Source organism: Coregonus lavaretus (genome assembly GCF_964263955.1).
Source record: "Coregonus lavaretus genome assembly, chromosome: 26".
NCBI classification, from domain to species: Eukaryota; Metazoa; Chordata; class Actinopteri; order Salmoniformes; family Salmonidae; genus Coregonus; species Coregonus lavaretus.
The window spans coordinates 29967442-29993601 of NC_140013.1; the positions used below are offsets into that span (position 1 = coordinate 29967442).

A 26160-nucleotide genomic window follows, 5' to 3' on the forward strand; every position below is an offset into this window, starting at 1 on the left:
GGCCTCTCAGTTCTTCCAACTCACGAGTTCTGCCTTGACACAAACACACACATACACATCATCACTGTTAACACACACACACACACATCATCACTGTTAACACACACACACACACACACACACATCATCACTGTTAACACACACACACACACACACACAAAATCCCCTCTTTTAGGCTGAACATTTGAAGACAGAGAACCCGACTCAGAGCCAATGCAACAGTGACACTAGCCTGGAGGGGACCTCGCCCAACTCATCAGGACCAATCAGAAGATCAGAACTACTAGATTCAACCTACTTCATTTATTGCATATAATGTCTGCACACAATGTTTCGGGGCTCTCTTCAGATAGCTCCCTAAGAGTTTGACGAACGAGTCCGTGCACGCGATTCCAGATATCTTTACCTCTGAATAAACTGCCTTTATTATACCATATCCACCCTGTCCAAAGTCTCTACTTGGTCTCAGTTCTCCAGTAAACTTGTGATTATCAACACTACCTATCTAGTAAGCTTCCCATGTACTTAGCTAGCTAAGATAGCTAGCTAGCCAACTAAACATGCATTTTCATGTTGCTTCGATTTTGGGTGTTGGTATAGCTAACTCGGACTGTTAGGAGAGGTTGCACATAACGTCTAATATTGGCTAATTCTGGCAGTAAATTGGGGAACAGATGTCACTACTGTACCAGCTAGGGAGTCATAGCTAACTGTAAACAAATGAGAGGTGTGACTCCAACATGCACTGATTAAAATGCAAGGTCTGTCACATGCAGTGAAAAAAATGAAGAACACACACTCGTTGCATGCTGTCAGCCAACAGTCATGTTACTGTCTGTCTGAGGAATCTGGATTTGCAACCTGGCCATGTTTCTGCTCTGAGGTAAAGGCTCAATACTAAGATAAAAAAGCAACATGAATCCCAGTTTACCTATTTGCTTATGGTCTTGCCTACGCCTAGCGAACAGTTTTTTTTAAATTATATGAGAAAAAAATATTCCATTTTATTTGGAACGGCAAACCAGCCAAAATTAAACGGGCCTATTTATATAATGAATATGAATTCGGAGGACAGAAAATATTAAAGCATTAATAGACCTATCACTAAAAGCTTCAGTCATACAAAAGTTATACTTAAATCCGAACTGGTTCTCAAGCAAATTAGTAAGATTGTCTCACCCAATGTTCAAGAATGGCCTTTTTCCCTTTATTCAGATTACAACCACTCATTTTCAGTTATTTGAAAAGGAAATCATCTCCCAAATATCACTATTTCTAAAACAAGCCATATAAAGTTGGTTGCAATTTCAATTTAATCCTCCAGAAACGAGAGAACAAATAATGCAACAAATATTGTGGTTAAATTCAAATATACTAATTGACAAAAAACCTTAATTTTTTGACAAAATGTTTAAAAAAGGTATAATCTTCGTAAATGATATCATCGGTAGGACTGGTGGAGTTATGTCACACATGCAGCTAACAAAAACATATGGAAATGTCTGCTCTACCCAAAATTACAACCAAATAATTGCAGCCTTACCGCAAAAATGGAAGAGGAAAGTGGAAAGGGGAGAAAGTAAGGAACTTGTCTGTCGGCCTTACATTAAAGAACATAATTGGTTAAGGAAAACTGTGATAAATAAAAAAGTATATCAGTTTCATTTAAGGACCAAAGGATTGACAGCCGTCCCATATAGATTGCAAAATAGTTGGGAAGAGATTTTTTACGTACCGATCCCATGGCATAGTGTTTATGAACTGACACGCAAAACGACATCGGATTCAAAAATTGGAATCTTTCAATTTAAATTATTATATAAAATTCTTGCTACCAATATAATGTTATTTAAATGGGGGATACAATCTTCCCAGCTCTGCAGATTTAGCTGTGAAGAGACAGAATCATTAGATCATTTGTTTTGGTTCTGTCCATTTGTAGCTTGTTTTTGGACACAGGTCCAGGAATGGCTGAAGGATTGCAATATTTACCTGGAGCTAACCTTGCAGATAGCATTACTGGGTGATCTGAAAAGTCATAGTCAATCGATCAATAATATAATAATACTTTTAGCAAAAATGTTTATTTTTAATTCACAATCTGTAGAAGCAATGAGAATAGAAAGGTTCAGAACTTTTGTAAAACATCACAGTACAGTTGAAATATATATGGCAAATAGAAATCCTATATGGATGGTGTTAAGAGCTAGATGGGAGGTGTTGAATGGAGTTGAAGGATGGGACTAATAACAACTAACAACAAATAATAACAAGATAACTAATAATGTAAGTATATAGGTTGTATGTTGGGAGCTTTTGGGAAAGAGCACAGTTAGAAAGATATGGCATATAGAAGCAAACCGGATGGACATCATGAAAATGATCGGAGAGGTTGAGAGTAGAAGAAGTTCAGGAGCAAAAACTAATAAAATATAATTATTGTAAAATTGACTGTGTCCATAAAATGTAGATAGTAAGTATAAGCTGGAAGTAGAGGCCTAAGCATTGTTGTTCACTAATTTACCCAAAGTAGGGAAAGGATGGCGGGGTTGAAAAGTAATAAAGGGGAGTATATATATAAAAAACATGGGGATTGGATGTGATGCAGACAATTACATTGATGGAAGTTACAATCTATCTGCAATATTAAGCTGTTTAGGTGTCTGCGTGCAGAGTGAAGGAAGTTAGAGGTAGTCCCGAGAGCCACTGCTGACTAGCGTTTGTGCAATGACTGGAAGGCTACAGGTACACTAGCATATGCTACTGTACAGTACTGCTATAGTATCCCTTTAAGGGTGCCAAAGATTCCTCTAATGAACTTGAGATTGAAGCTATGTGAATCATTGGGTCAGGTAGTCTATCCAGTCCATCAATAGTTTTTACACTTGTCTGTTGCCCCTAACTGTTTCTCATCAGGAGTCATTATCAGTCAATATTATCATATTGTAAGATCAAGGTTGTAAAATGCTCCAGCTTATTTGTTGGAAAGTTTGTTGTTGCTTGAGAGCTGGTATGTCTGTAAAGCAGCTCTGGGTCTCAATTTCATCCATTGGAAACTGAGCTTTGTCTGTTTTGGTCGTCAAAGACCACCACGAAATGGACTGAAACAGATGGTTCTTTTGGGATGGTTCTTGCAACCATGCTGCAGTGCAAGCAATGCCGCCAGAAACTCTTAACCTTCTTTAAACTCTTTTGGGTGAAATCTGTTTTACAAATAAACTTGAAAAGGGTTAGGCCTAGTTTAGCTAGGCTTGCACTATGCAGAGGTTTGGATTTAGCCTAAACCTGCTCCAAGTGCCATTGCGCACTGTGCAACTGCCCTCAGCTCCAGTACAACTTTGGGTATAAGACTGTCTCATACCTCCTTTTCTTTGCCTTTTGAAAATGAATATCAGCACTTTGTGTGCAGTTTGGGTAGGTTCTGGGCCTCAGGTTTCAGAGGCTACAGAGGGACTCTGATGCACAGAGTGGTGATTGTACCCAGGCTTAGCGGCTCTGCTCGGCTTATTACAGTTTGATGAAAGTGTAATAAGGGATTAAATCCACCTTGTGTTGTTAAGACCATTTAGAAGCCTCTAAGTCAGGGGTAACTCTTACCCTACGAGGTCCGGAGCCTGCTGGTTTTCTGTCCTACATAATAATGAATTGTATACACCTGGTGTCCAGGTCTAATTCAGTCCCTGATTAGAGGGGAACAATGAAAAAATGTAGTGGAACTGGCTTCGGGTTCCAGAGTTGAATTTGAGGGCTCTATGTCATAGGATTGCATGTGTTGGCTTTATGAGGGTGGAGTTCATAGTCAGAATCAGATTTTCTGTGTGAACCTTGCTTATTTTTCCCAAAAATCTACCCAGTGTCCAGAAACAATGAAAGTGTTGTGAACAAGTCTAAATCACAGTTGTATGCAACTTCAGATTCCTAAATTGTCTTGGTTGTAATGCATGCACCTGGGGCGGCAGGTAGCTTAGTGGTTAAGAGCGTTGTGCCAGTAACCGAAAGGTCACTGGTTCTAATCCCCGAGCCAACTAGGTGAAAAATCTGTTGATGTGCCCTTGAGCAAGGCACTTAACCCTAATTGCTCCTGTAAGTCGCTCTGGATAAGAGCGTCTGCTAAATGACTAAAATGTAATGTAAATGTAAAAAGCTACCCGAGAGAGGTTGGTGGATGCCAATGTGATGTACTAGATTAATGAGAAAGAAGAACCTCAACCTAGTAGTATTGGTCATCACAGCATCAGCCCAGAATCGTCATATCATCAGTGCATCTCTTCTTTAAACCATGACCTCTGCAGTGTTGGTGCATTGTCATGGAAACTGAATCTGTTCACCCCCACCCCACCATACCCCCTAAAGCAGAGTTGTGACTAAAGGGTGATCGGAAGTGACTTTTTGAAGCAGGTTAGGAGAGCATTTTAGCTAACCCTAACCCTTTTCCTAACCTTAACCTAAGTCTCCTAACCTGCCACGTTAATTATCCTAACCTGCTACGTAAATTCTCCTGACCTGCCACGAAAAAGTAACTTCCGGTCGTAGCTGTACTCCCTGCAGTCAGAACCCTAGAGCAGCTGAGTTGTCAAAAGACGAGATGGCTCCAGTGAACAACACTGTTGGAATACTGATGTTAAATTATAAATGATGTTAAATTACTGTATATTGATGTGTGTGGCCAAAATGACAAAATATTTTATAGAAGTCATGGGTAGTAGAATGCTCAAAATGCAGTTGTAGGCTTGAATCTCTTCATTGATTTTCCATTAATTAGAGAATGTTTCGATACCTTCTTATTTAGTGTCACTGTCTGTTTTCAAAGAGTACCTTGATAAGAATTGGTCAGCAAGACATATCTCAACATTATAACATTGTCTCATCATATGGTCTTTATATGGTGTCCCTTCCATGAATTAATTGATGGTATTCTAAGAGAAAGGCCCTTGTATATACAGTGGGGAGAACAAGTATTTGATACACTGCCGATTTTGCAGGTTTTCCTACTTACATTGCAGGTTTTCCTACTTACAAAGCATGTAGAGGTCTGTAATTTTTTATCATAGGTACACTTCAACTGTGAGAGACGGAATCTAAAACAAAAATCCAGAAAATCAAATTGTATGATTTTTAAGTAATTAATTTGCATTTTATTGCATGACATAAGTATTTGATCACCTACCAACCAGTAAGAATTCCGGCTCTCACAGACCTGTTCGTTTTTCTTTAAGAAGCCCTCCTGTTCTCCACTCATTACCTGTATTAACTGCACCTGTTTGAACTCGTTACCTGTATAAAAGACACCTGTCCACACACTCAATCAAACAGACTCCAACCTCTCCACAATGGCCAAGACCAGAGAGCTGTGTAAGGACATCAGGGATAAAATTGTAGACCTGCACAAGGCTGGGATGGGCGACATGACAATAGGCAAGCAGCTTAGTGAGAAGGCAACAACTGTTGGCGCAATTATTAGAAAATGGAAGAAGTTCAAGATGACGGTCAATCACCCTCGGTCTGGGGCTCCATGCAAGATCTCACCTCGTGGGGCATCAATGATCATGAGGAAGGTGAGGGAACAGTCCAGAACTACACGGCAGGACCTGGTCAATGACCTGAAGAGAGCTGGGACCACAGTCTCAAAGAAAACCATTAGTAACACACTACGCCGTCATGGATTAAAATCCTGCAGCGCACGCAAGGTCCCCCTGCTCAAGCCAGCGTATGTCCAGGCCCGTCTGAATTTTCCAATGACCATCTGGATGATCCAGAGGAGGAATGGGAGAAGGTCATGTGGTCTGATGAGACAAAAATAGAGCTTTTTGGTCTAAACTCCACTCGCCGTGTTTGGAGGAAGAAGAAGGATGAGTACAACCCCAAGAACACCATCCCAACCGTGAAGCATGGAGGTGGAAACATCATTCTTTGGGGATGCTTTTCTGCAAAGGGGACAGGACGACTGCACTGTATTGAGGGGAGGATGGATGGGGCCATGTATCGCGAGATCTTGGCCAACAACCTCCTTCCCTCAGTAAGAGCATTGAAGATGGGTCGTGGCTGGGTCTTCCAGCATGACAACGACCCGAAACACACAGCCAGGGCAACTAAGGAGTGGCTCCGTGAGAAGCATCTCAAGGTCCTGGAGTGGCCTAGCCAGTCTCCAGACCTGAACCCAATAGAACATCTTTGGAGGGAGCTGAAAGTCCGTATTGCCCAGCGACAGCCCCAAAACCTGAAGGATCTGGAGAAGGTCTGTATGGAGGAGTGGGCCAAAATCCCTGCTGCAGTGTGTGCAAACCTGGTCAAGACCTACAGGAAACGTATGATCTCTGTAATTGCAAACAAAGGTTTCTGTACCAAATATTAAGTTCTGCTTTTCTGATGTATCAAATACTTATGTCATGCAATAAAATGCAAATTAATTACTTAAAAATCATACCATGTGATTTTCTGGATTTTTGTTTTAGATTCCGTCGCTCACAGTTGAAGTGTACCTATGATAAAAATTACAGACCTCTACATGCTTTGTAAGTAGGAAAACCTGCAAAATCGGCAGTGTATCAAATACTTGTTCTCCGCACTGTACATGAAGATCATTGAGTCAAATTTGTTATGTCACTTTTTTTTTTTTTTTTTACATAATTCATCTTTAATGCGAATATCTAAACATCCCATCTAGGGACAATAACAGTTCTCTTTTCATGAAAAATAGGCCTCACTTTAATTACGTTTCTTCTCTTGGCTCATTCCTCTCATCCAATGTTAATTTCCTTCCCCCTGTTTCCCCCAATCATGTAATGAGCACACAGTGCATTAGTGTGTATACAATGTCAATCAGCTATGCCAAAGTGCACATAAGGGAAGAGATGGCTCCGTGACCTTTTAGGAATTCCAATCCCGGCCTGTGAAACAAAGTGCTTACTGTCTGTCTCTGGTCCCGGACGGACAGTCCCTGAGCTGAACTGGATGTGAAAGATATGAAGCAGGGATGGGCCTGTGTGGACTCTGTGCATTCCAGTTCAGACGGCTGACTATTCTCCTACCCTCTGTTTTTGGACTTTCATTCCCAGGCCAAGGTTTCTCCCTGAGGGGCCCTAGTGGTAGAGAGGATCCAGCTAGTAAGCAGTCCTAGGCCATGAGCCTCTTCCTTACCATGGATGCAGGTCTGAACCGAACTGTTTCCTTATTAGGTCTGCAACAGTGTAGTCTCCCCTTACCATACTCCCACGCCTGTTCATCACTTGGCTGTTGGGGAAGCCTGGAAGTGGAAATTGAGGCTAACAACATCCTGGCTCTGTTGCCCCACGCCTACGCACGGGCCTGAAGGAGAGCCAGAGCCACATCAGGGAGGAGTGCTCCATGCAGAAAAGCTCACTTCTCATCTGTGCTGCTGCTTACGGCTCATTAACACTCCAGGCCTGATGTGCCCCGCGTACACACTAGCCAGCCACAACACTAGGCAAGCTTACAGGGGCTCCTGCCCATGAGGTCTGGCCCAGCTGGTCCTTGTGTGTGTGAGTGAGATGTAGCCTGCAGGTGTACAGCTGTGGGCGTATGTTAGAGTTGTGGCGAGGTTCTTCTTAGCACCGGGCTTCATTGCTCTGTGACTGCAGGACGTCTGCACCTTGACCTTCGTCAGGTGTCGGAGACGTCCTCATAGCGCGAGAGGTGTGACATAGCACTTCTTGTGTGGAAATGTGTAGTGTGGATATGTGTAGACACATGATAAGAACGTGAAACCATGGCTTTGTGTAATTCCATTAGCCTTGCTCAAACCTGCTGCATATATGGTCCACTGTCTAACACGTTCACCCGTGGCTACGTACTCCTGTACGTACACATGATTTTCTTCTCTTTCTCCTTAGCTTCCCGTTAAAATGGGACATCAGAACAACCACACCAAAGTCGGCACAGAGCACAACAAGGAATGTCTCATCAACATCTCTAAGTACAAGTTCTCCCTCGTCATCAGTGGCCTCACGAACGTACTAAAAAATGTGAACAACATGGTAAGTGGAGTTTTTAACATATCTCTTTTAGCTGTTTATTTGACTTTAGCATGAGTAATGGGGTTCACTACGTTGCGCGTCATCAACCCTACCTCCTGGAAGGCTTGTGTATTGTGTCAAAACTCCAAGTCAACTGAAGTTTAGGATGCCCACTAAGGGCTGGAAGTGGTGTTTGCCGAATCACTGTGTCCTCTGTGTCTGTAAGCCCTCATCTCCCCTCCCCTCCCCTCCCCTCCCCTCCCCTCTCCTCTCCTCCTCTCCTCTCTCCAGCAGATATTCGGGGAAGCTGCTGAGAAGAACCTCTACCTCTCCCAGCTGATTATCCTGGACACACTGGAGAAGTGCCTGGTGTCGGTGAGGAAACCCCCATACACTCTACATCTACTGTATCCCTCCTTACATCACCTTTAGTTGGTCTGATAACCTATCCCCCCCTACAGTTGTTTGTATGTGTTTGTATTGTGTATAAACATTTCTCCATTTTAGTTTTCCCCCAGCCTGTCCCATATTAGTCCTATGACCTCCCCCAACTCAAACAGTTTTCTGTTGATGAATTTAATTGAACATTGCCAGTCAAGAACATTGGCCTCAAAATATTGCACTTATTGCACCAATATTCTAAAACGCTATGGTTCTTCCAACACAACGCCAGCATTACATTGGTTGGATGGATCCTGGATGCCCCTGTTCTGTCTCTCTCTGCTTTTTCCAGACAGACACAGACATACACTTAAACCCCTTCCTTCACTCGTGCTTTCTCTTCCCCTCTGAAATAGGTGCCTCTGTTCTGCGACCCTGCAGCAGTAGATTACATTTGCAGGTGTTTCCTCGACTTGAGTTAGTGGTTTCACAGCTTCCAATGGGATCGCCGGGAGTTTCCTGTATAGGTTTTTCATTAGGCCATGTCGTCAGATGGAAGCCAGCTGCTCTGCTCATGGACTATATGGAACTTTAGTTAGAAATGTAGAGATGTTATTTTTTACACATTTCTAAGTATAGTAATAGCCTCATTTTGTGTTACACTATTTCCTACATATGAGTGAGCTACAGGTTTTGAATGCAGTTGTATGCAGTCTGTCCCAGTATGAGGTTGCCAGTTTGACACAGTAGTTTTGGAAATGAGCCAATGGGAGCACTTGCGAATCCCAGGTGGGGACATACTGTGGTTGTGCCCCTGAGCGAGGCACTTAACCCACATACATGTATTGCATGTCCAGCTGTATAAATCCGAACTATGTGAGAAGTTGCCTCTGATAACCTGAAAAGCACTCCTTGTTTTCTCAGAGAACCTGTAGAAACCAGCGTGCACATACACTCTTTCCTCTCATCATGTTCCCTCTCTTTTTCTCTGTATTCATCTTCCTCCTGAACAGCAAACCTGGTTTCAAAAAAACAAATAAAGCAACACCTCAGGGCACAATGCCTCTCCTCCATGTGACCTACTTGTTGTGTGTATGTACTGACATGTATGTAACTGATAGATATACACACACACTACATGTTAATGGTTTTAAATGTACAGTACCAGTCAAAAGGTTGGACACACCTCATTCCAGCGTTTTTCTTTATTTTTACTATTTTCTACATTGTAGAATAATAGTGAAGACATCAAAACTATGAAATAACACATATGGAATCATGTAGTAACCAAAAAAGTGTTAAACAAATCAAAATATATTTGAGATTCTTGAAAGTAGCCACCCTTTGCCTTGATGACAGCTTTGCACACTGTTGGCATTCTCTCAACTAGCTTCATGAGGTAGTCACCTGGAATGCATTTCAATTAACAGGTGTGCCTTGTTAATTTCTGGAATTTCTTTCCTTCTTAATTCATTTTAGCCAATCATTTGTGTTTTGACAAGGCAGGGTTGGTATACAGAAGATAGCCCTATTTGGGAAAAGACTAAGTCCATATTATGGCAAGAACAGCTCAAATAAGCAAAGAGAAACGACAGTCCATCATTACTTTAAGACATGAAGGTCAGTCAATCTGGAAAATTTCAATAACTAATGCTCTTGCGGCTGAATGGGAGCAAGTTCCTGTAAGTGCAGTCGCAAAAAACATCAAGGGCTATGATGAAACTGGCTCTCATGAGGACCGCCACAGGAAAGGAAGACCCAGCGTTACCTCAGCTGCAGAGGATAAGTTCATTAGAGTTACCAGCCTCAGAAATTGCAGCCCAAATAAATGCTTCACAGAGTTCAAGTAACAGACACATCTCAACATCAACTGTTCAGAGGAGACTGTGTGAATCAGGCCTTCATGGTCGAATTGCTGCAAAGAAATCACTACTAAAGGACACCAATAATAAGAAGAGACTTGCTTGGGCAAGAAACACGAGCAATGGACATTAGACCAGTGGAAATCTGTCCTTTGGTCTGATGAGTCCAAATTGGAGATTTTTGGTTACAACCGCCGTGTCTTTGTGAGACGCAGAGTAGGTGAATGGATGATCTCCGCATGTGTGATTCTCACCGTGAAGCATGAAGGAGGAGGTGTGGGGGTGCTTTGCTGGTGACACTGTCAGTGATTTATTTAGAATTCAAGGCACACTTAACCAGCATGGCTACCACAGCATTCTGCAGCAATACGCCATCCCATCTGGTTTGCGCATAGTCCCACTATCATTTGTTTTTCAACAGGACAATGACCCAACACACCTCCAGGCTATGTAACGGCTATTTGACCAAGAAGGAGAGTGATGAAGTGCTGCATTAGATGACCTGGCCTCCATAATCCCCCGACCTCAACCCAATTGAGATGGTTTGGGATGAGTTGGACCGCAGATTGAAGGAAAAGCAGCCAACAAGTGCTCAGCATATGTGGGAACTCCTTCAAGACTGTTGGAAAAGCATTCTAGGTGAAGCTGGTTGAAAGAATGCCAAGTGTGTGCAAAGGTGTCATTAAGGCAAAGGGTGGCTACTTTGAAGAATCTAAAATATAACAAATGTTTTGATTTGTTAAACACTTTTTTGGTTACTACATGATTCCATATGTGTTATTTCATAGTTTTGATGTCTTCACTATTATTCTACAATGTAGAAAATACTAAAAATAAAGAAAAAACCTTGAATGAGTAGGTGTGTCCAAACTTTTGACTGGTACTGCATGTAGATTGTAAAGTATTTTGTCTGTAAATTATTTTTCGTTATGTGTCGGACCGCAGTAAGACTAGCTGTCGCCATTGGTGTCAACTAATGGGGATCCTAATAAATCAAATAAAATCCCCCCAGCAATCGAAGGACTGCCTGCGTCTGGACGAGACCATGCTTGTGAAGCAGCTGCTGCCAGAGATCTGTCACTTCATCCACACGTACCGTGAGGGCCACCAGCACGCTGCAGAGCTCCGTGCCTCTGCCTCAGGGGTCCTCTTCTCCCTCAGCTGCAACAACTTCAACGCTGTCTTCAGCCGCATCTCCACCAGGTAACGCTAACCCTGATCCTGAGGAACTACAGACTGTTGGCTAATTCAGTGTCACTATCACTGTGTTGATGAGCAGTTGATCAGGTGTGTTAGTACAGGGCTGGAACAAAAGGCTGCCCACCCTGTTGTTCTTCCAAGGTCGATGGAAACTCACCTACGTTATTATCTTTTGTGCAAAAATGCATTTGTGTCTTTAAACAGTTCCACCAGACCTGATTTTCCCAGAAGTGTAATATTACAAATGACGTTATGCCCTCAGAAGTAATGATGAGGAAACTGTTCGGACCCCCTTTCCTGCTTATGCCATGTGAGAAGTTAATTTGTTCGCATACCTCAGCACTTCAGTTTAGCAGCCAGTCATGGACAAGGTCACTGTGACTGAACTGTTAGCCCAGTCATGATTGAAATCCCTCCCTCCCCACCCAGGATGTTCAGGATGGTGCAACGTTACAGAACGTTCAGATGGAACGATAAAACAGGGAATCCTGTTAGCTCTATTAGGTTAATTGTCCCCCACGATGAAATCGGGGAGGGGACTGTGGATTTGTCTCTGTCCGTTCGTATGTTTGTCACACGTGATAACTCAGACAGCGGTTGCCCAATTTTGATGAAACTTGGATGAATGATGCGTAGAGATACGACATTTACAAAATTACACTGATTGGCCCAAGGGGGCTTCTATAGTAATCAATTGAAATTCCAAACTATGAACAAGCATATCTACTGTCCCATTTGAGCTATTGTCATGAAATGTGGTTCATATATGCAGCCCCTCATGAGCAACACGTTTCTCATGAGGACCTATAAGCTCCGCCCATTAGTTTTTCTAATGACACTTTTTGTCCCCCAACAAACTTTGAACAAGCATATCTCCTGCCCCGTTTGAACTACAGTATTGTAATTTTTTTACATGCATGCATTTCCTCATAAGAAACAAGTTTCCCCTAATGACCGATATAATTTCGGTACATGCAAATGAAATGTCTTTCAACATCTTTTGAATTGGCGCTGGCTGCATCGATATGCCGCACATCGTGCTATTGTAAATCGGAGATGGGACTGTGGCTCTGTCTCCGTCCGTTAGTACATTCGTACGGGATATCTTAGACAGCACTGGCCCGATTTTGAAGAAACTTGGGTGAATGATACTTCTTCCCATGGAGATCCGGCATTTATGTCACGCCCTGGCCTATATAACTCTAGCTAGTTTGGTCAGGGTGTGAATAATCTATGTTTGTATTTCTATGTTTGGCCGGGTGTTGTTCCCAATCAGAGGCAGCTGTCGCTCGTTGTCTCTGATTGGGATCATACTTAGGCAGCCAGTTTTCCTGCCTGTGTTGTGGGTTTTTGTTTGTGTTCGGTTAGTGTGTCTTGTTAGTGTTAGCCTTCCGACGTCACGTTTAGTTGTTTTTGTATGTTTATTAAGTTCAATAAACATGGATGCATTTCACGCTGTGTTTTGGTCCGTCCCGTTCATCTACGATCGTGACAATTTACAACATTATTCTGATTGGCCCAAGTGGGTTGCTATAGGAATCAACTGAAATTCCAAACTTTGAACAAACATATCTCCTGTCCTGTTTGCGCTATTGTCATGACATTTTGTTAATATATGCAGCCCCTGTTGATAAAACAAGTTTACTGGAGAACTGAGACCAAGTAGAGACTTTGGACAGGGTGGATATGGTATAATAAAGGCAGTTTATTCAGAGGTAAAGATATCTGGAATCGCGTGCACGGACCCGTTCGTCAATCTCGTAGGGAGATATCTGAGAGAGCCCCGAAACATTGTGTGCAGACATTTTATACAGTAAATGATGTAGGTTGAATCTAGTAGTTCTGATCTTCTGATTGGTCCTGATGAGTTGGGTGAGGTCCCCTCCACTGTTGCATTGGCTCTGAGTCGGGTTCTCTGTCTTCAAATGTTCAGCCTAAGAGAAGGGGATTTTTGTGTGTGTGTGTGTGTGTGTGTGTGTGTTTAACAGTGATGATGTGTGTGTGTGTGTGTGTGTGTGTGTGTGTGTGTGTTATCAGTGATGATGTGTGTGTGTGTGTGTGTGTGTGTTTATCAGTGATGATGTGTGTGTGTGTGTGTGTGTGTGTTTGTGTGTGTGTGTGGGTGTGTGTGTGTGTGTCCTCAGAGCAAGAACTCGTGAGTTGGAAGAACTGAGAGACCTATGGCGTGGGTGTTGTCCTTAGCCACCTGCTGACAAGGCTGACAAGATAGGACTCTTTTGTCCATTGTATTGAATACAAAGGCCCAACACAAAATGGGTCATGCACAAGATTTTAGTCAGACCAAGCTATAACATTATATATTTACTACGACAAATCCCTCTCTTCACGTCTCCCCAGAGACGTGACCAAGTAACAGTAAAGAAGGAAAACTTAAGACGTGACACAAGCTAACAGTGTAATTGGCAAAATAGGGAAAACTTTATCAGAAGATAAAGTTTTGATTCCCCCTCTTCACGTCTCACAAGAGACGTGACAAAAAGCTTAAATGCTGCAATTTGGCAAAATAGGGAAAACTTTATCAGAAGATAAAGTTTTAATTCCCCCTCTTCACGTCTCACAAGAGACGTGACACAAGCTAATAGTGCAATTGGCAAAATAGGGAAAACTTTATCAGAAGATAAAGTTTTACATTCCCCCTCTTCACGTCTCACAAGAGACGTGACAAAAAGCTTAAATGCTGCAATTGGCAAAATAGGGAAAACTTTATCAGAAGATGGAATCACTCAGCCAGGAAATAAGGCAACATCCACAAAGAACAAGTATACCCATAGAGGCCATAACTTCACCCAGAATAGTCACAACAATAGTTTTCCATTTACCAAATATGTTATCAAACCAACCGTTTATGGAGCTATCAATACCAGAGTTCTCAACCAGTTCGTTCTCCAGCGTGGTGATGGTCACTCAAGCGCTTTGGTCACGGGCCCGTCCGGTGCTATATTGTTGGAGATGAAAGTACAGCACATATATCCAAACAGAACACAAACCCCGTCCCGCTCAGCCAAAAGCATATCTAAAGCTATTCTATTCTGCCATGTCATTAAGCTAGTTGCCGCTGTCTGCTCAGCTAATCCCTTTATTGCATCACGAGTGTGGTTTATAAATATTTTGCTGGTTATATTAAATATAATTTATCCAATCTACATTTTTATTAATTGTTGACCACCAGAAAATACTTGATTCAAACCCAGCTGTGATCTGATTGTGGATCCCATCAATATATATCCTTTCATCAAAGGATCCCGGGAGGAGGTCCTACTTTCTATGTGACAACTCACCAGTCTCTGACACGTTTGATTGTTTGCGTATGTAGGTGAGTTCACAATCAGTTATCACCACACATCCATCAGATGTCAGCACGGGTCTGGTTTTTGGCTCCTAAAATCCTCTGGCTGCAACAAAGAGGAGAGATTAGTCATGGTCTCTTTAGGTGTGACATTCTCTGTGTGGGAGCAGGAGCTAAAAGGCCCTACCCTGTATCCTATCCTTACTAGTCCTAGAAAAACAATTAGAATCCCCTTTGACTTCAAACTGAGGCAACCCAGGTCGGGATGACTTTGTTATCGGGGGAAACAGATAGTGCAAGTTACCATAAGACTCTTTCACCACATTCCCAGGTGGCTTGCATGGAGGAAAAACCTGACAGAGAGTTAAAGCCTGTCAAGGGGAACGGAGTAGTTGTTAACCCTGGTTTGGCTGTCCCAGAGGCAAAACAGTCCTCTTTAGACATCGTTTTTGCCATATACTGAATCCATTCCAACCACAGGTTAAGATTTCTATACCCCGTTTCCACCTGTACTACTTCCTCCAGGTCTATAGTTTTGCACTATCTTTATCACAGCCCCGGTCTCACTACCTCCCTCAGAGAGGTTTACTCTAGAATTTCCCCTTTCCCTACGTCTAGCTGTCTCCTATGCCTTTTCAACTTGTGTTAGGTTAACTACCACTTCTGGCTGAAACAGGAGGGTCCGTGTGTGCTAGGAATATGGCCCCCACAATCAGACAGCTACCTACCGTCGGGAGACCTGTGAATCCCCACCCTTGCCCTGAGAACATGTCAGATGCCAGAGGCCAACCCATTGCTTTACCTTCTATCGAACTCACACAGGGATGATCAGACAGGGTAAGGGAATCTTCGTTAAGGAGCCAACCCCCGATCCCTAGTGGTAATCGGATCTTTCTCCTAACTCTGTGTTTGTTCGTCAGGTGTAGCTGGTTTTGCCTTTTTACAGTGTGTGACATGGACCCAGATGGATCTCTCAGCTATTCTGCTGGCAAAGGCAGTACTTGGTAGGGCCCTTCCCGCCAGGCCTGATTCAGTCTCCTGGTTAGACAGAGTGGGTCACCTTCTCCTTTAGTTCACCTGTGGGGCACAAAACCTCTGACATACAGGTGTGGTTAATAAACTATCATACATGTTTTTGTTTTCTTTTTTTAAAGTATTTTGTCCTCTCCTTCGTATATATTTAATATTTAATCCAACCATCCCCCTTTTTGACACATGATTTGGCCATGTGTCAATATTACCACCTACCTAAACAATCACTTTAGTTAATATTGGTATTTCATTATCCAATTGCCATTCCTCCACTCTCTCTTCTGTTATTTTATGGTTCAAATCAAATATATTATTACCAAATTATAATCTTCTTCACAATTTTCACAGTACTATAAATTACCCTCAACTTAGTAAAATAAACTATCTTAAAGTCCTCCTCTCATGCCTTTAGAATTTACTAGTGTGGATGATTAAAATAACACCAGGATGTTAAAACAGAGTTCAGAGGGCATTGAAATCATTTAACGAACTGTTTAATCCCATAGTATACTAAACATTACCATTATTCTACATATTTCATAAATGTTAGTTATCCCAAGTGTTCATTAAGTCCTCATGACATTCATTCTCATAAGAAATCATATATACCCCAAACTCAGCCAAAACCTAAAAAACTCCATAAAATTCACTGTGTGCTTCTCTAAGACCTATCACCCTTGACCTGCTGAAAACCCTCCAAAATTGAAACAACAAGGCTTTATAAACATCATACTAGGTGTGTTGTTTTCTATTTGAAAATCCCAATTAAAAAACTACAACCAAACAGCCAGGTCATGAGGACTCCTGATTTCTCTCTTCCCCTTCTGCCTACAGTTTCTTAACTGGTGCCCTTTCCTTGCAGTAACTACACGGTTCCTCACATTCTCTAGCAAAATGTCCCGTTTTGTCACAATTGTAACACTTCCACTCACTCCTGTCTCCACTATTACTATTTCCTTCTTGTCTGTCTTTGCTACCGTAACCTCTCTTCTCTCCTAGGTATTGACTAATAGTCTCACTGTCTCTAATTCAACACAAAACCCCATCATCCAATTAATTTTCATACCCATTACTGTCAATGTCAAATTAGGTTTCTCTGTTCCTGTTGAAGTGCTAAGTCAATAGTAGCCAATTCAAACACCTCACAATTTGGATCAAAGGGTTCCTTAGTCTTCCCCCCACTAGAGTCTACTATTTCTCCCTCAAGGACTAGTCACGCCTTATCTTCCTCTTTCTCACGCTCAAAGCTGGGGGATGGACCTCTCTCTCTTCTCTCCTGTCTGATGGATTGCATGTCTCTCTGAGACTATTACACAATTCAGTTATTTTCCCAACATACTCTCCGTAATCGGCCCATGGCAAAAGTGTCCTATGGGCATCCCCTGAAACCCACTGCCCTCTTAACGGCAGCCCAAACCTTACTATTCCTGTTTCGGGGTGGGTCATTCCTTCTACCGCTCTGGCCACGTCCTCTGTGTTCATGGCCTGTCTGCTAAATGGCATATTATTATTATTATTACTGTATACATCTAAGGTTGCTGGGGCCCCTTTCATTCCCCGCCAATAGATTAGGTAAGGCTATCAGTGGGTACTGGCCCCCTCTTACTCTCTCTCTCTCTCTCACTGCTTATTTCTCCTTTACACACCTTATGTATCTGTTTAAGCATGGATTCGAGTTTATCTGCGTCCAGACGTCCCTCAAAACCATACCTCTCCCTCCACCTGGTTATATAATGGAGATTTCTTCTATCCCTGGATTCCATTTTAATTACATCAAGCATTTCTCGTCCCCAGTAAATTCTGGGACCTCTTGTGAGGATTTGCCCCCCCCCCCATGGTTGGTACTGTTAAAAATCCCTTAGCCACCTCTTCTATATTACAAGTACATTTAAAGTAATTCAAAATAGCTTCACACAACAACCCCTCATAAGGAGTGCCCAGCAGGAGTCCAATTCCTATCAGAAAACATACATACGAACATTCAGACACTCCCAATCTCTCCCAGGGGGAAAAAGTTCTTCTTCACCCTGGGTGAGATTGTTGTTCCCATAAGGGTTTCTTCATTGTGTTGTCAGGATTGGTTCTCGCTGCTCAAATCAGCTCTTACTTCAGACAATAGTCTGGAAGGAGTGGGGGCTGGAGTGCAATGTGTTAGATGGTGCCAGGGTGCTCCTGATTTACCTCTGACCTGGACTGAGTATGAAGTAACCTCCTTCACTTCGTACGGTCCAGTCCACCTGGGTTCCAGCCACTTTCTTTTGTGGACTTTCACCCTCACCCAGTCTCCCACTTTTACCTTCAGTGGTGGCGTGTTTCCCGACAGCTCCCCCTCTTGGGCCTTCTGCACCTGAGAAGAGAGTGCTGCAGAAAATTCCGTCAATTCCCTCAATTCTACAGATTGGTATTCAGTTTCATAAGTTTCACTATAACTTCCCATCACCCATTAACGCGTTATAATACATAAAAACACACAACCCAAAAAGCCAATTGGAATTACAATGCTTAATGTATTCAGGCTATCAAAGCGTCCTAGAACACATTCTCAGTTCGACTGCCACCCTTCACACAGCCTTATTTAGGCACTTCATTATGTGAAGTCACAGAAGCAACTGGATCCCTTAGAGATTTTTGTCTCAGGTTAACTGCACCTTTCACACAACCATTTAAATGGAACGTTTTAAATGTGAAATTACAGAGATAGCTGGCATCTCCGAGAATTTAGTACCTCTGGTCAATTTCGGTGATTCTCCCCCACCTAATGATGGGTCAAATCTTATCCACTCATACGTCAAAACACACCTACCACACAACCTATCTAAAATAGGACCTTTTAAATGTGGAAACAACCTATCAGGGATAGTAGTGACGGCCATGGCTATTTCAGTATATATATATATATATATATATATATATATATGTATATAGAATTTCGGGTAAGGTCCGACTATCTTGGTGTACTTAGCCCGTCACTGGCCGAGGCCAGCAATGTATTCTTGGTGCCAACACCGACTTATCTCAGGTGCCCCACCCTCGTACACAAAGAATTTTCAATAATTTATTATTAGGAATTATTTTGCAAAAGGTATTATTGTTTTTCAGTTATTCGAGTTATTATATATTTTCCCAAAAGGTATCAGAATCGCCCTTTTGGAACAATATATTAACAAACTCGAGCGCTCCTAAAATAATTATCAATTTAATCCTAGGAATTATTTTGCAAAAGTTATTATTGTTTTTCAGGTATTCGAGTTATTATATATTTTCCCAAAAGGTATCAAAATCGCCCTTTTGGAACAATATATTAACAAACTCGAGCGCTTCCAAAATAATTATCAATTTATTTTTAGGAACTAAGGAAATACCAACACCACAAGAGGGAAAAAGTACAAGTCAACTTTCAGCGCAGCGGCTGCAGAACAGGCCAAATAAGACTCGGTGGTCCTCTTAAAAGTTATCAACTAGTTAGTCTCATGAAACGGCCAATCTTACACAACATTCAGGTTAACATTTCAACTTTTACATTTTGCATTTACATATCAACATCAACACATGAATTCAGTTTGAGTTCCTCACAGTACATCTAGTTGAGTGCCAAGTCAACCATTGCCCGACTATCTGAACTTGTATTTTTATTTTATTTGAATGATTCTCCACAACCAAGACTCCCAGTCGTTTAAACCATTCAACTGGCGTCTAGTCGGGAGAACCTTTTCTGGACTTGGATTCTCACGGAATTAACTCAACCCGACTATCTGAATCTTTTTATCAAGTCACCAGATCCTTCTCTTGTGGATCAAATAAAAGGGTCCATCTCTTGTGAACCAAAACCTCTGTAAATAGGCTCCTCACTAGAAAGCCACAATTCAACAGAAAATAAAAGTCGGTCCTTCTCTTGTGAACCACTGTAACTAGACTTCTTCTCTTAGAGTCACATTTCAACAGTAAAAACCTAAGATTTCAGATATCAACAGTAAAAATAAAAGGGTCCTTCTCTTGTGAACCAACACCTCTGTAACTAGACTCCTCACCTAGAGAGTCACATTTCAACAGTAAAAATAAAAGGGTCCTTCTCTTGTGAACCACTGTAACTAGACTCCTCTCTAGAGAGTCACATTTCAACAGTAAAAACCTTAAGATTTCAGTTATCTTTACATATGTGCCTTTTGAGTCATAATAGATATGTTATAAATTTAACAGTAATCCATACTCACGCTCAGTACTACTGATCTTAATTTTGGTTTATCCTATAATACAATATGCAGATTTTGTTTTAACAGGTTCTGCTTACCTTTGTATTGACGGCCGTCTAGATCAGTTTCCTGAGGCGAGCTGGATTCCCGGCTGCTCCTGCGAACAGGTCACCCGTCCTTTCTGATCCGTCTCTTACTTGTCTCTTTTCTCTATCAACTTTTATGGACCGAATTCAGAGTTAGAAAACCATCCTCTGCTACCAATTTTGTTGATAAAACAAGTTTACTGGAGAACTGAGACCAAGTAGAGACTTTGGACAGGGTGGATATGGTATAATAAAGGCAGTTTATTCAGAGGTAAAGATATCTGGAATCGCGTGCACGGACCCGTTCGTCAATCTCGTAGGGAGATATCTGAGAGTGTCAGCTTCCTGCTTCTCCTGTTTGTCTCCTGGCCTCTAGAGGTCAGCTGTGTTCCCCTCTGCCTTAGTTCTTCCTCATGTGTCCTAATTAGCTTATCCATGTCACCTGTGCCTTGTTTCCCCTTGTGTATTTTAGCTGTGTGTTTTCCCCTTGTTTCTCACTTGGTTATTGCGTCCTGACTGTGTGTCTCCTGCTTTGTCTCACCGTGTCTGTCCTAGTAAGTTGTTGAAGTTATCTTTAGTTTGTTTTTCTCCCCTCGTGGAGTTGTTTTGTTTTGCCTCCTGTTTTGGAATATTAAATCTACTTGCCTGGAGTATTGCCTTGGGTGTTTCATTTGGGTCCTACAACATCTCCTCTGTGGCTAAGGGGTAGTACCCCCAGCTCTACACATCTGAGACCGGAGTTCTAACCCGGCTTGTGACAGAATAACCAAGTCAATCATGGACCCAGAAACACTCAGTTCCCAGGACCTGTTGGCGGTGATCATTCGACATGAGGCTTCTTTCCAGCGCCATGAAGCCGTTCTCAGCCGACAAGAGGAGCTGATGGCTAGACATTCTCAACTCCTGGCCGAAATGATGAGTTCCCTTCACCAGCTCTTTGAACGCCTCCTTGGTTCTCCCCCTTCCCCCCGGTCACCTCCCAGTGACGACAGGCCTTCTCGGTTGGCGGAGCCCCGACTACCACCTCCCAAGCCCTTTTCTGGGGATCCAAGCTCTTGTCAGGGTTTCCTCACCCAATGCTCCCTCACCTTCGAGCTCCAACCCTCAAGTTTTCCCACAGACCGTTCCAAGATTGCCTACCTCATTACCCTTCTTTCAGACAAGGCGCTCGCCTGGGCCTCTGCGGTGTGGCAGTCCCAGGAGGCCTGTTGTGACTCCCACGCTGCATTTGTAGAAGAGTTCAAGCGGGTGTTCGATCATCCTGTCAGTGGGCGGGAGGCTTCCAAGCGCCTACTGTCTCTCCGTCAGGGCCTCCGAAGCACGGCAGATTTTGCCATTGAGTTCCGAACCATAGCAGCAAGGAGCGGATGGAATGATGAAGCGCTGAGGGTCTGCTTTCAGGGAGGGTTATCTGAGCCCCTTCAAGATGAGTTAGCCACCCGTGAACCAGCTGAAGATCTCGAGTCCCTCATAGCCTTGGCCATCCGCCTGGACAATCGTCTAAGAGAGCGGAGAACGGCTCGCCGTCAGGTGTCTCAGTCCCAAGTTCCTCTGAGCAGCTCTGTTTCTCCTGTTTGGACTCCGTCATTCAGAGCTGCCCCGGCTCCTGAACTGCCCCAGGATTCCCCGGAGAGCATGCAGTTAGGCCGTTCCAGGCTTTCTTCCAACGAAAGGGAACGTCGCATGAGGGAGCGTCGGTGCCTCTACTGCGGGGTTGCCGGCCACTTCCGCCCTACTTGCCCCGAGCTTTCGGGAAACGCCTGTCCCCGCCCAGCTACAGGAGGGTTGTGATGGGGAAAATTAGAGCTCCTCCTACTAACGCGGTCCTAGCTATTCCAGCCATTCTGTCCTGGGAGGGCCACCAGCATCGGGTCCAGGCTATGATCGATTCCGGTGCCGCAGGTGATTTTATGGATGTAACCTTGGCTAAGGAACTTAAGATCCCTACCCAACTACTTCCTCAACCCCAGGCAGTTACCGCCTTAGATGGCAGACCTCTGGAACCAGGAAAAGTTACTGAGGCGACTCAGTCCCTGCGACTTACCATCTCTCAACACCAGCAGGAGGAGACCTTCTATCTCATTGACTCTCCCGAGTATCCTATTATCCTGGGTCACCCTTGGCTATGCAGACATAATCCCCAGATCGACTGGCCTACTGGCACCATTCTTAGCTGGGGTCCCACTTGCCAACTCACCTGCATGCTTCAGAGTTCCTCAGCCCCTAGTACCCAGTCTCAAGAGTCTGTTGACGTCTCCCGAGTCCCCAGTGTTTACCATCGGTTCAAAGCAGTGTTCAGCAAGGCCCGGGCTACTGCCTTACCGCCTCATCGCACTTATGACTGTGCCATTGATCTACTCCCTGGGTGCTGCCCTCCTAGGGGTCGGATCTTTTCCTTGTCCTCCCCCGAGCACGCAGCTATGGACACCTACATTAAGGAGTCCTTGGCAGCCGGCCTCATCTATGCCTCTACTTCCCCGGCTGGGGCGGGCTTCTTTTTTGTTGAAAAGAAAGACGGGGGTCTGAGGCCTTGTATTGATTACCGGGGACTCAACAAGATCACGGTTCGGAATCGATACCCTCTTCCTCTCATGGCCACTGCTTTTGAGCTGCTTCAAGGGGCTTCCATTTTTACTAAGCTGGATCTCCGCAATGCTTACCATCTCGTGCGGATCCGGCCAGGAGACGAATGGAAGACGGCGTTCAACACGCCCACGGGACACTATGAATATCGGGTGATGCCGTTCGGGCTCACCAATGCCCCCGCAGTATTCCAAGCCCTGATTAATGATGTTCTCCGGGATATGCTTAATCTGTTCGTCTTCGTGTACCTGGACGATATCCTCATCTTCTCGAGGTCACTGAAGGAGCATGAGGGGCATGTTAGCCGGGTTCTCCAGAGGCTCCTTGACAATCACCTCTACGTTAAGCCTGAGAAGTGTGAATTTCATGTTTCTCAGACTCAGTTTCTCGGGTTTATTGTCACTCCCGGGCACCTAGAGATGGATCCCAAGAAGGTCAAGGCGGTCCACGATTGGCCCACACCTGCCACGGTCAAGGAGGTTCAACGGTTCATTGGCTTTTCTAACTTCTATCGGAAGTTCATCAAGAATTTCAGCTCGGTGGTAGCCCCCTTGACGACGCTTACCAAGGGAGGAGGGACCAAGATTCACTGGGGTCCGGAAGCAGCAGGGGCCTTCGAGGATCTCAAGCGCCGCTTCACTTCTGCTCCGATTCTGGTGACCCCTGACCCAGAGAGACCTTTCGTGGTGGAGGTGGACGCCTCAGAGGTGGGGGTGGGAGCCGTCCTGTCACAGAGGGGTGCGGATGGGAGATTACACCCTTGTGCCTTCATGTCTCGCCGCCTGTCTGAGGCCGAGCGCAACTACCACGTGGGGGATCTAGAGTTGCTTGCGGTTAAACTGGCCTTGGAAGAGTGGCGCCATTGGCTTGAGGGGGCTCAGCACCCTTTCCAGGTTCTCACAGACCACAAGAACCTGGAATATCTCCAACAGGCTAAGCGGATGAACCCTCGGCAAGCACGATGGTCCCTTTTCTTTAATCGATTCCAGTTCATCCTGACTTACCGACCTGGCACCAAGAACGTCAAGCCGGATGCTCTGTCTCGAGTCTATTCTCCCGAGGTACAAGAGAAGCCCTTGGCATCGATTATTCCGAGGTCTAGGATCGTCGCACCTCTTCAGTGGGAACTAGAAAGAGGGGTACGAGAAGCTCTTGCCCATGAGCCCGATCCAGGCGGTGGTCCTGCCGGTCGCCTGTACGTTCCTCTCTCGGTTCGGGCCCGCGTCTTGCAGTGGGGTCATGAGTCGCCCTTGACATGCCATCCTGGCAGTGCTCGCACACTGGAGTTCCTCCGACGGCGGTTTTGGTGGCCGTCCATCAAGAAGGACGTGCAGGTCTTTGTTGAGGCCTGCCCTGTGTGCAACCAGGGAAAGTCGACACGCCAGCGACCCCAGGGACTGCTCCATCCCTTACCTGTTCCTCGAAGGCCATGGTCACACCTTTCTCTGGACTTTGTTACGGGACTTCCTCTATCCCTGGGCAACACCGTCATCCTTGTGGTGGTAGACCGTTTCTCTAAGGCTGCCCGGTTTATTCCCCTGCCCAAGCTGCCCTCGGCTAAGGAGACTGCTGAGCTCCTCATGAACCATGTCTTCCGGATATTTGGCATTCCCCTGGACGTGGTCTCTGACCGAGGTCCCCAATTCTCGTCCCGGTTTTGGGGGGCCTTCTGCAGGCTTATTGGGGCCACAGCCAGCCTATCGTCAGGATTCCATCCAGAGTCTAATGGCCAAACGGAACGGATTAATCAGGATCTGGAGACCACCCTGCGGTGTATGGCGGCCAGTAATCCCACGTCTTGGGCCACCTATATCATTTGGGCTGAATATGCCCACAACACCCTCCAGTCCTCAGCCACCGGATTGTCCCCCTTCGAATGCCAGTTCGGTTACAACCCTCCATTATTTCCAGAGGAAGAGGCGCAAGTTGGTGTTCCCTCGGCCCAGCGCTTTGTCCAACGCTGTAGGCGGACCTGGAAGAAGGCCAGGTGTACCCTCCTTCGGACCTCCCAGAGATACCAAAGTCAGGCTAATCGCCACCGCCGGACGGCCCCTAGTTTCCGAGCTGGTCAGAGAGTTTGGTTGGCCACTAAGAACTTGCCCCTCCGGGTCGAATCCAAGAAGCTTTCCCAGAGATACATCGGCCCTTTCCGCATTGCTAGAAAGGTTAACCCTGTATCGTATCGTTTGGTTCTGCCTCGCTCCCTTAGAGTTAACCCCACTTTCCATGTTTCACTCCTTAAACCTGTCTTGTCTTCTCCTTTTGCCCCCCCACACAGACCCCCGCCACCTCCCAGGATCATAGACGGCCAGCCAGCCTACACAGTCCGCCGGATACTGGACTCCCGGAGGGTCCAGAACTCTCTGCAGTATCTGGTGGACTGGGAGGGCTACGGGCCAGAGGAGCGCTCCTGGGTTCCAGCCAGGGACATCCTGGACCCAGGGTTGATCCGAGATTTTCGCACCCTGAGGCCAGGGTGTTCTGGAAGGAACGTCAGGAGTCGTTCCTAGAGGAGGGGGTCCTGTCAGCTTCCTGCTTCTCCTGTTTGTCTCCTGGCCTCTAGAGGTCAGCTGTGTTCCCCTCTGCCTTAGTTCTTCCTCATGTGTCCTAATTAGCTTATCCATGTCACCTGTGCCTTGTTTCCCCTTGTGTATTTTAGCTGTGTGTTTTCCCCTTGTTTCTCACTTGGTTATTGCGTCCTGACTGTGTGTCTCCTGCTTTGTCTCACCGTGTCTGTCCTAGTAAGTTGTTGAAGTTATCTTTAGTTTGTTTTTCTCCCCTCGTGGAGTTGTTTTGTTTTGCCTCCTGTTTTGGAATATTAAATCTACTTGCCTGGAGTATTGCCTTGGGTGTTTCATTTGGGTCCTACAACATCTCCTCTGTGGCTAAGGGGTAGTACCCCCAGCTCTACACATCTGAGACCGGAGTTCTAACCCGGCTTGTGACAGAGAGAGCCCCGAAACATTGTGTGCAGACATTTTATACAGTAAATGATGTAGGTTGAATCTAGTAGTTCTGATCTTCTGATTGGTCCTGATGAGTTGGGTGAGGTCCCCTCCACTGTTGCATTGGCTCTGAGTCGGGTTCTCTGTCTTCAAATGTTCAGCCTAAGAGAAGGGGATTTTTGTGTGTGTGTGTGTGTGTGTGTGTGTGTGTGTGTGTGTTTAACAGTGATGATGTGTGTGTGTGTGTGTGTGTGTGTGTGTGTTATCAGTGATGATGTGTGTGTGTGTGTGTGTGTGTGTTTATCAGTGATGATGTGTGTGTGTGTGTGGGTGTGTGTGTGTGTGTCCTCAGAGCAAGAACTCGTGAGTTGGAAGAACTGAGAGACCTATGGCGTGGGTGTTGTCCTTAGCCACCTGCTGACAAGGCTGACAAGATAGGACTCTTTTGTCCATTGTATTGAATACAAAGGCCCAACACAAAATGGGTCATGCACAAGATTTTAGTCAGACCAAGCTATAACATTATATATTTACTACGACACCCCTCATGAGCAACACGTTTCCCATAACAACCTATATAACTTTGGTACTTACAAATGAA

General features: G+C 44.6%; 1 protein-coding gene across 1 annotated transcript in view; it reads left to right on the forward strand.

Moving 5' to 3' along the window:
- LOC311101985 (neurofibromin-like) overlaps positions 1–26160 on the forward strand; it is a gene marked incomplete at its 3' end in the record, with an annotated part of 32706 nt that overhangs the window by 610 nt on the left and 5936 nt on the right. Inside the window, exons 2-4 of the mRNA XM_084143213.1 lie at positions 7851–7994; positions 8265–8348; positions 11229–11419. Coding sequence (XP_083999339.1) covers positions 7851–7994; positions 8265–8348; positions 11229–11419 — 419 coding nt within the window. The remainder of the gene's footprint in view (positions 1–7850; positions 7995–8264; positions 8349–11228; positions 11420–26160) is intronic.